We start from the raw sequence: 12,412 nt of genomic DNA, 5'->3' as shown, positions 1-12,412 counted from the left end.
GGATTTACAACATTAATATGAATTATTCCCACCACAGTTAGGGCTGATAATTAATGTCGTAGAGGACCCTGTTAGCAACATGATTTATGGTCCTGAAATGGCGCTCAACCTTGGAGGCCCAGTAAGGGAACAATGAAGCTGTGGAATCTCACTCCAGCAGGTAGTGAATTGTTCCTAGAGGTTTTTAAAAACTTTTTTTATTTGCCTTGGTAGTATTTTTGCGCCAGTCTTACCATCCACACTCCTGTTGGCGTCGGAAGGCAAGAATTTTCAGGGCGCAAAGCTGTTTTGATGCTCAGAAGAGGGTGACTCATTCAAATGCAAATTAGATCTCTTTCAGAAAATAACATTTTGTAATAGAGTATACGAGAAATTTGAGACATGACGTGCTAAGTGTAGCATGCTTGGGAGGAAAAAGGTGACTTCGGACCTAGGCTTCACAGAGCTCTCCAGCACTGGGGTTTTCCTCATGTCTGGATCTGTTGCAGACTAATTGCTAGAGATTAATTGGTATGATTAGTCAACAACTCCATTATCGTTGTATCATGTGACTACCAGGATCATAGAAGGCAAATTAGATGGGCTTTGGTCTTTTTTCGTCGAGCAATTCCTAAACGCTTTGGGATGTCCGGTAGTCGTGAAAAGTGCTATATAAATGCAAGTCTTTCTTTCAATAAAAGACCCTACTTGCATGGCAATATCATCAGTGATAGGAATGTTCTTTCACTAATTGCAGAATGTTCACTTTTCTTTTAGTGAATATGGTTATTGAAGTGAATTTGTCAGTCCTAGAGGATGGAACAGTTTCTACTTTTAGCACAGTTTCAGCAACAAGGGTAGTCAGATGTGCAGAGTAAATCTATTCTGCCCTAACATTGACTTATCGTGAGCTAAGAGCATGATGTGAGCTATTTTTTTAAATTTTCCACACCAGACATTCTTCATGCTTCTCTGTTCGCCAATTAATGCTGAATTATGGGCAGGTTGAGACTGTCTAAACTGATAAGCTTTACAGGTGGCAGAGAGAGAGCTTCCATCTGTCTGTCTCAGCCGAATTCAAATCCATCTTCCAGAATCGGAAGAATAGTGTCCACTATCCCACCCACACTATAGAATTTAGAAAAGGAATATTTCAGTTATAACTACCCAGGCCAGGCAGAGGAAAAGGCATTTAATAATATTTTATCTGAAAGTCAGTTTAAGCCTAAGTACTTTCTGTTTCGACTGTCTGACTAAAATATTTCATTTTTAAGGTTTGAGAACTTCCTTTGTTTAAAATAGGGGATTTCTACCAGGCTTAAATCACATCTGTATTTTTTATAATAAGTGTTACTATTTTACTAGCAAATTGAGAAAAGAATGACGTGGATACAAAGTCTTTGTGTGCTAGATGTAGCGTTTAAAAACTTCAAGCTTCCTATTAGTGAGCTTTTCTTCTCTGTTAAAAGGCTGGCGGCACTATGCCCAGTAGCTCTGCCTGTGGTACATTATCTTTTTTGCGCCAGACAGAACTAACTAATTTCACTCTCTGACCCAGTCTAATGGGATCGAAGTATTATAAGGACCTTGAAGTTACAAATAATAGTATGATTAATATATTTCAATAAAATCTCCCCACCAACAATTTTATTTTTTGCTTTCAACTTTCCATCCACACTTCTGAAGGCGCTGACAAATACTGAAGGACTATCCCGCAGCCACCAGCTGCCCTCCAGTATCTTGCCTAAATGGCTGAACTTCATGTGAACATTGACATTGAGTATTGCCAGGCTATATTTGACTTTGGAGAGGGGATATTGAAACAGAGCCAGATCCTGTTCCCACCAAACCTTGACACATGCACACTTTTCAGCATGAGTCAGTGGATGGTTATGGTTGACCACAAGCTGCCTAAAAAGCACATCGACTAGTGACATGTTGATATCAATGGCCCCTTCTTCTCTCGTCAGGCTGTTCTCCTCCTTGCTTTCCGTGTTGGCGGAATGAAGATGAATCTGATTCCATAATGTTATATGGCTAAAGGGATTGCAAAAAGCTGCAATGCTTAGAGTGCCAGGTGGAGCTGAGCTGGTTCAGTGGGTGCTACCTTCTGTAGAAATATAAGTATTGTGTATCTTAAAATATTAGCTTGTCATTATTCTGTTCGCCAACAAAAAAAAAGTATATTTAAAACATGGTTTTAAGGAAACACAAACTAGAAGATAATGGACCCAGTCGAGAACTGAAAATTTTGGTGGGGAAACTCCCAACGGCCCTGAATGGTATTGTCGTTTTTCTATGAAGAAAGAAGCCACTTTGTTGGTGTCTGAGCCACGTGTTGGCTCCTGGAAACTGTAGTCCTGTAGTGGGGGGTCGTGGGGAGGTGGGGTGGGGTGGGGGCAGGATACGCTACAGAGTGCGCTGTGTATCAGACTGTGGGCTGTTTATACAAGGGCCTTGAACTTGGGAACTCAGCTCACTGGGTGTAGATCATGAAAGCGGGGGGGAGGGTGATCAGTATTTTCAGAGGTCATGGGGAGGAGGGGACCATTCTTTTTGTGGAAGTGAGGAGCAAAATTATTGGGGCAAAGTTTATTTATTTGACTTTTTGTGAATTTTTAAATGTTTGTTATGCAGTAGTTTTATTTTTAGAGATATATAGTACAGTAGGTGAGGAAATGCCAAAGGTGGCTATATTTTGGAGGATTTTTCTTTGGAATGTGATTAGATAGAAGTTTTTCGTGGAATATGATTGTGGAGAGAATTGGAATTGGGGAGAAGTGTTTTGCATATTATGATTGGTGAGTAATGAAAATAGAATTAAAGTAAATAAACAATTAGAAAGGAGAAAAACAGAGGCTTAAACACTTAGCCAATGATGAAGAAAATTGATCACTTGATGGTCATAATGCAGACAGCAGACTAGGTACATGACGGATACAACATTTTGTTAGAGGTTATTTCTAAAAGGAAATTGTCGTAAAAACAGTGATGTACCTCTCCCTCACTTATTTTAACAATAGAAAGATAAATATGAGTGTGTGTCTGTTCAATGCTGTAATACAAGAACTCCGATCAGTGTATAAGCCACTCAAATGTCACATTTGCATTTTTCAATGTCATTCAACCACATCAATTTTGTCTTCTGCCGTTTTTGTTAAGTGCCCTCATTCAGCTTCATATTTTGCATTGCTAGCCTGGGCACTTCCCTTATGTCGAGCATTATATGTGTAGATATTTTCTGTGCGCTTTCACGTAACATAATAGGAACAGAGTATTTTACTGAAAAATTATGAAACCTGTTCCTTGTTCTTCTCTGGGTTGCAGTGACATTTGGGCAGGATCCGACTTGTGACTTAATGTTTCAGTCACAGGGTTGTCTTCACCCTTGGGATAAACTCTGTATCCTGTGCAATCCCTCATATTTCCTCTATGTAAATGGAACAGTGGCACATTCCATGATTAAATTATGTATGGGGGAGGGACAGATGGAAAGAGAGTATTGAATACTTTTATCTTCAGATATCAGATGATATTTGTGTGAAAAACAGTTTGTGTATTAGTAATACACTGAAATCATCATAAGGATTATTTTTTAAAGAGCAATGTTTGTATTTTTTTTACTGAGAAATCCAGTTAAGGCTGTTGGAGATAATTTTGTTTCATTTGAACGATCCCTGTCTCCTATTGTGTGAATTAGAGAGGAGTTGTACATTCCTGCTTCTTTTGTATTTTGGGGTTTACCCAGCAACAGTACTGATATGTTTCAGTTTCTTTAAGAATACCCTCCCATTTGCGCCGCCTATCCTGTGAACTTTTTTTGTGTGTATGTGTGAATTCGGCTTGATCAGCACAGGCCTGGACCCATGCATTGTTCATTATCGGAAGTGTGAGCTAAAGGGAGCTGACATTCTCCCTGCTCAGCAGGGCAGTAAGCCGGCGTCTGTCCTTGATGCATAATTAATCGAGCATGTTTTTGTTGCAGATGGCCGATAGCTAGCAAGGCGCACTCATGATCATGATGGCTCAGTTTCCCACAGCCATGAATGGTAAGCAGCTTATTCTTTACTTCACTTTGCTTGCAGTATGATTGGAAGTGGGTGGAGATTTTTCCTATTTAGGGTTTCCTCGTGAAATTCAGCAGACAGATCTGTGTGCAGTAGATTGGTATCGGCTATATAGTAATAAATTTAAATATATGACCCGAGTATATTTGCACACTCTGCATGCTAAATCAGACTCATGAAATATGGCCAGCGTTGTGATATATAATACAATAGTTTAAACAAGTTTCCAGTGAGTTACCTGCACCCATCTTCACATGGCTGTGTGAGAATTCTACAGTTTATATTAAGATGTAATGCTACGCTGTCCATCGCATGCAAATTCATTCAACCCTCCTCCGATTAAATTTTTTTTTTTGGTGTTTTGCCATGTTCAGGTACATGCCTAGTCGTGGTACATCTCCTTTTTCTCTTCCTCTGCCGTGCTGTGCACTATTCCCTGCCACGGAGAGTGAGCAGTGATCTGTTTCCAAACCTCAATGCCTTGCAATCAGCTGGTGGGAGGTGTGTGAGAGCATAACTGTATTGACTTGCTCTACATTTTTTATATCAATTTGTTTTACTTGTGTTGTATAAAATCTTCCTTGTGGGGAAATATTTTAGTCTCTGTTTCATGTCATCCCTCAAAGGTGCAGCGAGATTGAGAACTTGCTGTGTAAGGAATTGCATGCATGGATCTGCATCCTACCAACCCAGTGATAGATCTGCCTGTTGTGCCTACGTTCTGATGTTAAGGTTTCAGGCTTCTAATGCACCTTTTGGTTCACAGGTTTTATATACCTTGAAGTATGATATACTATAGATTTAAACATGATGGGAGGGTGTAAGAGGGAGGGGTGAGTTTAGCAGTTAATCGCATTAGCCTAATACTGCTTGTTTGAGAATGTGATATTCCTCAAATACTGTGCTCCACCTTTTAAGATGCCAGCATGTTGTAATTGTGTTGTACCCATTAGAGGTACTTTTATTATATTGTCATCAAAAATGGCATCTGGGGGTGCTGTATTTAATAAATGCCCGCTGATGTCCCTTGCAAATATAGTATTTATCATTTCCTTGATACATGTATGCACTGCAGACTGCCTGATGTAATAGATATCCTCTGGCGTGACTTGGAAGAATCCAGTAGCATTGGCAAAGGCAGGTCTCTTTTGCCATGTCCAGGTACATGTGGAGGAGTATATCAATGCAGTGTTATATTTGGATTTTTTCACGGTTTTACCGTTGTAGGGGGTTTTTGCTACTTGCTTTGGCCAGTCGGTTATGTCTCCGGCTGCCTTGTCTCTGAGCGGTTCGGATCGCTCACCCCTTAGTTCTGATCCCCGGACTTATTGGCAGATAGCGATATAGACAAACGAGCAGACCAGTGGTTTGGTACAAAGAAAACCAAAATTTATTAACAGAGAAAGTAAGATAACAATACTATGCAAAAGGATGATATGAATGCAGTACACTTACACTTAACAGGGGAGGAGAAACGGCACATCGAGGGGAAATGGCTAAAATGTCAATTCAGCAATCCCCTTAACTCCCACCCTCGACACCTAGCTAGATTATCTTGCGATGGGTCAGAAGTATAATGCTCACCGGTCTGAGAAAAAGATTAGTGAAGCCAAGCGTAGGTCCCTTACAGTCAGAATCAGGGGAATTTATAATGGGAAACAAGGAAATGGCAGACCAACTAAATACATACTTTGGTTCTGTCTTCACAAAGGAGGACACAAATAACCTCCCAGAGATGCCGGGGAACATAGGGTCTGATGAAAGAGAGGAACTGAAAGAAATCAGTATTTGTAGGAAAATGGTGTTAGGAAAATTGATGGGACTAAAGGCCGATAAATCCCCAGGGCCTGATGGTCTACATCCCAGAGTACTTAAGGAAGTGGCCCTAGAGATAGTAGATGCATTACTGGTCATCTTCCAGAACTCGATAGACTCTGGAACGGTACCCATGGATTGGAAGGTAGCTAATGTCACCCCACTATTCAAAAAAGGTGGTAGAGAAAAAGCGGGGAATTATAGACCGGTAAGCCTGACATCGATAGTGGGGAAAATGCTAGAGTCTATTATAAAAGATGTAATAGCAGAGCACTTGGAAAGCAGTGACAGGATCGGACAAAGTCAACATGGATTTACAAAAGGTAAATCATGCTTGACTAATCTACTGGAATTTTTTGAGGATGTAACTGGTAAAATAGATAGGGGAGAACCAGTGGATGTGGTGTATTTGGACTTTCAGAAGGCTTTCGATAAGGTCCCACACAAGAGATTAGCATGCAAAATTAAGGCACATGGGATTGGGGGCAAGGTATTGACTTGGATAGAGAACTGGTTGGCGGACAGAAGGCAGAGTTGGAATAAACGGGTCGTTTTCCGAGTGGCAGGCAGTGAGTAGTGGGGTACCGCAAGGATCGGTCCTAGGACCCCAGCTGTTCACAATATATATTAATGATCTGGACAAGGGAATTGGATGTAATATCTCCAAATTTGCAGATGACACAAAGCTGGGTGGGAGGGTAAGCTGCGAGGAGGATGTCAGGAAACTCCAGTACGATTTGGACAGGTTGGGTGATTGGGCAGAAACATGGCAAATGCACTATAATGTGGATAAATGTGAGGTTATCCACTTTGGTGGCAAAAACAGGAAGGCAGATTATTATTTGAATGGCAATAGATTGGGAGAAGGGGAAGTGCAAAGAGACCTGGGTGTTCTTGCGCACCAGTCGCTGAAGGTAAGCATGCAGGTGCAGCAGGCGGTTAAGAAGGCAAATGGTATGTTGGCCTTCGTAGCAAGAGGGTTCGAGTACAGGAACAAGGATGTCTTGCTACAGTTGTACAGGGCCTTGGTGAGACCGCACCTTGAGTATTGTGTGCAGTTTTGGTCACCTTACCTGAGGAAGGACGTTCTTGCCATGGAGGGAGTGCAGCGAAGATTCACCAGGCTGATACGTGGGATGGCAGGAATGACGTATGAGGAGAGATTGTGTCGATTGGGCTTATACTCACTGGAGTCTAGAAGATTGAGGGGATCTCATCGAAACCTATAAAATTCTGTCAGGTCTGGACAGACTAGATGCAGGAAGGATGTTTCTGATGGCCGGGGAGTCCAGAACCAGGGGTCATAGTCTAAGGATAAGGGGTAAGCCATTTAGGACTGAAATGAGGAGGAATTTCTTCACCCAGAGAGTGGTGAACCTGTGGAATTCTCTGCCACAGAGGGCGGTGGAGGCTAGTTCATTAAATATATTCAAGAAAGAGTTGGATATATTTCTTGAGGCTAAAGGGATCAAGGGATATGGGGAAAAGGCAGGGACAGGGTACTGAATTTGGATGATCAGCCATGATCACATTGAATGGCGGAGCAGGCTCGAAGGGCCGAATGGCCTACTCCTGCTCCTATCTTCTATGTTTCTATGTTGAAAGAAAAGCCTTGCCCCTTTGCCCTGTTGCCTGCCGATGTAACGTGGTCCCGCTGTTGCACAGACTTCACCGTCCAGGTAGAGATACCCCAGTAATTAAAAGGTCTCTGACAGGGTATCCTACCTCTCTGGATGGGCTCTCCTTCGATGGTCGTCTTCCTTGGTTGATGGCAAGGCGAGAGAGAGAGAGAGAGCATGGCTTCCTGAGGGGCTATATTTATACTCCTCTCGGTAGCCCTTTTCTGCTCGGCAAATCAGTTCAGCCCTTTGTATGATTTGGGTGAGCTCCTTTAAAACAAAAGGTATCGATCTTGGCCTATCGACTTCGATGGCTGGTGATCGGTTCCTGCCGGTTCTGCAACTGATCCCCTTTGTCCAACAGGTTCTTTGATTGGGGGCCAGCCCCGTCTCGATGACCCCGCTGATTATTTTGATTGTTTGAGCAAACACCTTGATGGACTTTATGCGTAGGTCTGATTGTAATTGGGTTTGCCCCCAATGCATATGCAAAAGTCTTGTCTGGTTTCGTGATCTCCTTGCTGCAGACATTGAAATACACAAGCTGTTAGCTTGCCAGGGTCCGAATTGAAACTGACAGGCTTTCGGTCACGAGGTCTGACCGCAGCCTTTTTGTTGTGCCATAGATTTTAAAACTCAGTCTGACCAGGGTTTCTTTTTTTAAAAAAAAACAAATCTTCAGTGGGGTGGTGGGGGGGTGGGGGGGCGGTGGGGGTGCGTGGAGAGATGTATGAAATTTTCGAATCCTTCACCGTATACATTTTTGACTGTTGAGTTTCAATCTACTCGCATAGGTGAGATCTGCTTCCCTGTAATCTTGAGTATTTATACTTGCCCTGATCTCTGGATACATTTCAGGATAAAGAACAGAAAACACTTCCATAGATTGCTTTAGCTATTGGTTGCATGCTTCTTACTTTCGAGAAGTGGCAGAATAATACTCCACTCAACTTTGTTTATGTAATGAAATATTCCACTCATCACTGCCTGTGACTGTGGTCGGTTTCAGTTTCATTTCCCTTCCCCCAGTTCCGTTTCCTCACCATTGTATTGTATATTGGAATGTGTTGTGTGTGGGGCTCCGCCCATACCTGGCCCCTATGTAAGCAAGCTCAGTCTGGCCTCATATCCAGTACTGCAGCCCTCCGGATGGAAGATACCTCTCTCCACTATGTGTTACCTTCTAAGTTAATAAAAGCCTTGTTTTGTTTCGCTAACATCGAGTCTCGGAATTATTGAGGCACATCAGTTTATAATCAGTGAACAAATTTATTAAAAATGTAAATAAATAGCAGAAACTTAACATATTTTCACAGTTGTCAAACTTTGCTAACTTCTCATACAATAAAAAAAATGATTCACAACTCTATACTAAAGTAATTGTAATAAATTTCATCGCATCATGCTTCTTTTTCCCTCTTGTCATCAGTGGAGAATCCTCTACCCTAACCAATAAACTTAAGTCGTAGAAAGACTGTGCGAAGACTCCATGTAAAAATCATCAATTTGAACCGTCTAGACTAATAAATTTCTCTGAAACAGAATTAAATAATTTTCTACTAAATTTAAAATGAGCTGCCAATCAAATGCATCTCCACAAATTTTGCATTGAGATTAATGGTAAGGCTAACAGCGCTCACCGTTATGTAGTAAATCTGACAGCAACTTCTCGAGTACACACATACGCAGTTAAATGCAGAAATCCGGAAGCTGCGGTCCGAGTTACCCTGCTCCTCCATAGATTGTGCTATAACAGTGCTTCGCCAATAGACTCGGCATTGAAATCAATGTAAGGGTGTAAATTTGCAGTACTTACCCACTGAACATGGCAAAAAACGTTAGGGCTGGTGCATTCAGGTGTAAGTGAATTTTTGACAGCAAGATTAGCCATAATTACTACCAAATAAACACTGACACAGAAAATTGAATTTTATAAGCGTGGAGTCTCATTCCTTCAGAAGTTAATTAGTGTTGGAGATTTTTTTTTAAAACCAATTTTTAAAAACTTTTTCTCTGTGGCTTAGACTCAGCGGGCAGGATTTTCATTGGGCTGTGGAGGCGGGACTGGAGGCGTGTGGGGGGTTAAAATCCCGAAATCGGGGGGCAAGAACCCAACCTGCCTCCATGCCAGTTTCAAAGGAGGCGGGTACCTGACCCGAACTGGGACCCGCCTCCCCGAGGCGGGAAGGGGATTAGTGCCAATTAACTGCCTGTTAACAGGTAGTTTTTAGCCTAATCCCTATTTTCATTGGTGAAATGTGGGATTCCCGACGGCTCCAAACCACGCCAAGTTAGCGAGGCGGGCCGTCAGGATGAAGGGCTTGGCGGGGTTGAGATGTCTGGTGTTCAGGTGAGTGATGGGTGCATGAGTGCAAAGGTAAGTGTGTTTGGTGTGTGTAAAGTGTTTAAAGAAGTTTTACTTACATGTACTTACCTTTACAGCCTTCCTTCTTTCAGGTCTCGGGAGTCCCTCATCTCACCGGCACTGAAAGCAGAATGGCCGCGAGCTGTCAAAAGTTCCAGCATTCGGCTTTCTGTTCCGGGGAGATCTCTAAATCATCCTGAGAGGAAGGAATTAACCTGGAGTACAGATTGTCAGTGTTTGACAGCTTCAAACAGCTGTCAAATGCTGATATTTCATCTGTCAAAAGATCTTGACAGATGAAATATCAATCTGTGACGTCACCTGTTGCCGGGTGGCCCTTAATTGACCTGCTGAGCCCGCTGGGCGGGCTCAACAAGGTCAGTCAAGTCAAAATCACGTGGGTTGGCTAGAACTCGATGGAGGCGGGACTACAACCCCGAAAGTTGTAGTCCCGCCTCCTACCCGCCGCCTCAATGAAAATCCAGCCCAGCATGTCTCAGTGAGGATACTTCAATCTGATTGGTTGAAGAGCCTTGCTATTTCTTGTTCTGCTCACACATGCCACAGGTCCCCTGTAGACGGCGCTGCGCTGGATCAGACGCCCCATGACCGCACGTTTCCACTCAAAAGCCCGCGAAAACTCTGTGGGCAGCTGTCAGTGCAGAGAAAGGCGAGTGCTGTTCCTTCGCCACTCACCACACAATCCGGGCCAATAGTGCATTCAACCATAAACTTTTGAAAAAATATTATTTTGGATTTTTGAGTTGTTTTCTCATTATTACAGTACATTCGTTATTGAATAATTCATTACTGCTGAGTTTATGGTTTGAAACAGGAAACAAAAAATCCACAATGATACATATTGGTTACTGATCTGTTATTGAGTTTTTTGATGAAGGAATGGGGAGGGTGGATGAGAGTAGTGCGGTTGATGTGTATATGGATTTTGAAAAAGTGTTTGATAAAGTGACACGTAATAGACTTGTTAGCAAAATTGAAGTCCATGGGATAAGAGGGGCAGCATGGATACAAAACTGGCTAAAGGATAGAAAGCAGAGAGTAGTGGTGAATGATTGCTTTTTAGACTGAAAGGAAGTGTGCAGTGGCGTCCCCCCAGGGGTCGGTGTTGGGACCACTGCTCTTTTTGATATATATTAATGATCTAGACTTGGGTATACAGGCATAATGTCAAAGTTTGCAGATGACAAAACTTGTAAATGTAGTAAACAGTGAGACTGCAAATAACAGACGTCATGGTGAAATGGGCAGATAAATGGCAGATTAAATTTAACGCAGAGAAGTGTGAAGTGATGTATTTTGGTCAGAAGAATGAGAGGCAATATAAACTAAATGGTGCAATTTTAAGGGGGTGCAGGAACAGAGAGACATTGGGGTGTATGTGCACAAGTCTTTTGAAGGTGGCAGGACAAGTTAAGAAGGCTGTTAAAAAGGCATCCTTGGCTTTATGAATAGAAGCATAGAGTACAAAATATTAATGAGACACCATGGACGAATAAAGACATAACTTGTCAAAGGAGAGGCAGTGAGTGGAGGCTAGACAGTTCTCCGTAGCACTTTGTACACAGATGCATTATCTATCCATCCTTTATATATTTTTGGAGTGGTGTGTAAATCTGGCTTTTCTGCAGTGGTGTTGAAATTTCCAAAATGTGTCCTGGTGCACTTCATAGTGTTTGCTATAATTTAGCTTTCTTTTTTTTTAATGTTGCACTGTGATAAACAGCAGCAGCCATGTCTGATACGTCATCAGCATACACTGTCTGAATTTCTTCAAAACTGTACAGTATTTCTGACATTGTGCAGCAGAGGAGTTAACTCATTTTTACTTTTAATTGAGATGCCTGCAAAGTACTTATAGCCAAATGTCTTTCACTTCAATCAACTCTTCTACTCCTGGAATGAGAACCATTTCAGAGAAAAATTCAGGGTAAGGAAAGAGGCATACACGAAGTACATGGACAGCAGGGGAGAGCATGACAAGGGAGAATATGAAGAGATTAGGAGAGAAGTCAAAGAACAATTTGGAAGGCAAAGAGAAACTATGAAATTAAATTATCAAGGAACATAAAATAAAATAGTAAAATATTTTACAGGCACATAAATTTAAAAAAAAAGGAAGGTTGGAATGAGAATAGGGCCACTAAGGGACGCACATGAAAATACCACAGGTAACGATAGAGAGATGGCAGAAATATTAAATAATTGCTTTGCTTCAGTATTTACCAGGGAGACCGAACAGGTGGACATGACATCAGATGATGAGATTAGAAATGAGATAACTGCATTTGAACTAAAAAGCGGAGAAATATTAAATAAACTAATCAAACTCAGAGGATAAAACCCCTGGTCTGGATGGATTACACCCGTGCATTTTAAAAGAATCTAAGGAAGAGATAGCAGAGGCATTACTACACATTTAATAATTTGTTAGAAAAAGGTGTAGTGCCAGAGGACTGGTGGATAGCTAACATAATACCTATACTTAAGAAGGGAGATAGAACATGTCCAGGGAATTATGGACCAGTCAGCTTAACATCGGTGGTAGG

At 41.9% G+C, this 12,412-nt stretch overlaps 1 protein-coding gene across 1 annotated transcript in view; it reads left to right on the top strand.

The window, feature by feature from the left end:
* The window catches only part of LOC147112631 (intersectin-2-like), a 237,843-nt gene that overhangs the window by 49,095 nt on the left and 176,336 nt on the right, over nt 1-12,412 (top strand). Inside the window, exon 2 of the mRNA XM_085998202.1 lies at nt 3,965-4,028. Within this exon, the coding sequence (XP_085854328.1) occupies nt 3,992-4,028 (37 nt within the window). The 5' untranslated portion in view covers nt 3,965-3,991. The remainder of the gene's footprint in view (nt 1-3,964; nt 4,029-12,412) is intronic.

This window comes from Somniosus microcephalus, chromosome 9 (assembly GCF_052327205.1).
Source record: "Somniosus microcephalus isolate GS21.2 chromosome 9, FLI_Smic_1.0, whole genome shotgun sequence".
Lineage (NCBI taxonomy): Eukaryota > Metazoa > Chordata > Chondrichthyes > Squaliformes > Somniosidae > Somniosus > Somniosus microcephalus.
Note: the sequence above shows the minus strand (reverse complement) of the source record. Positions and strands in the feature narration are given on the sequence as shown.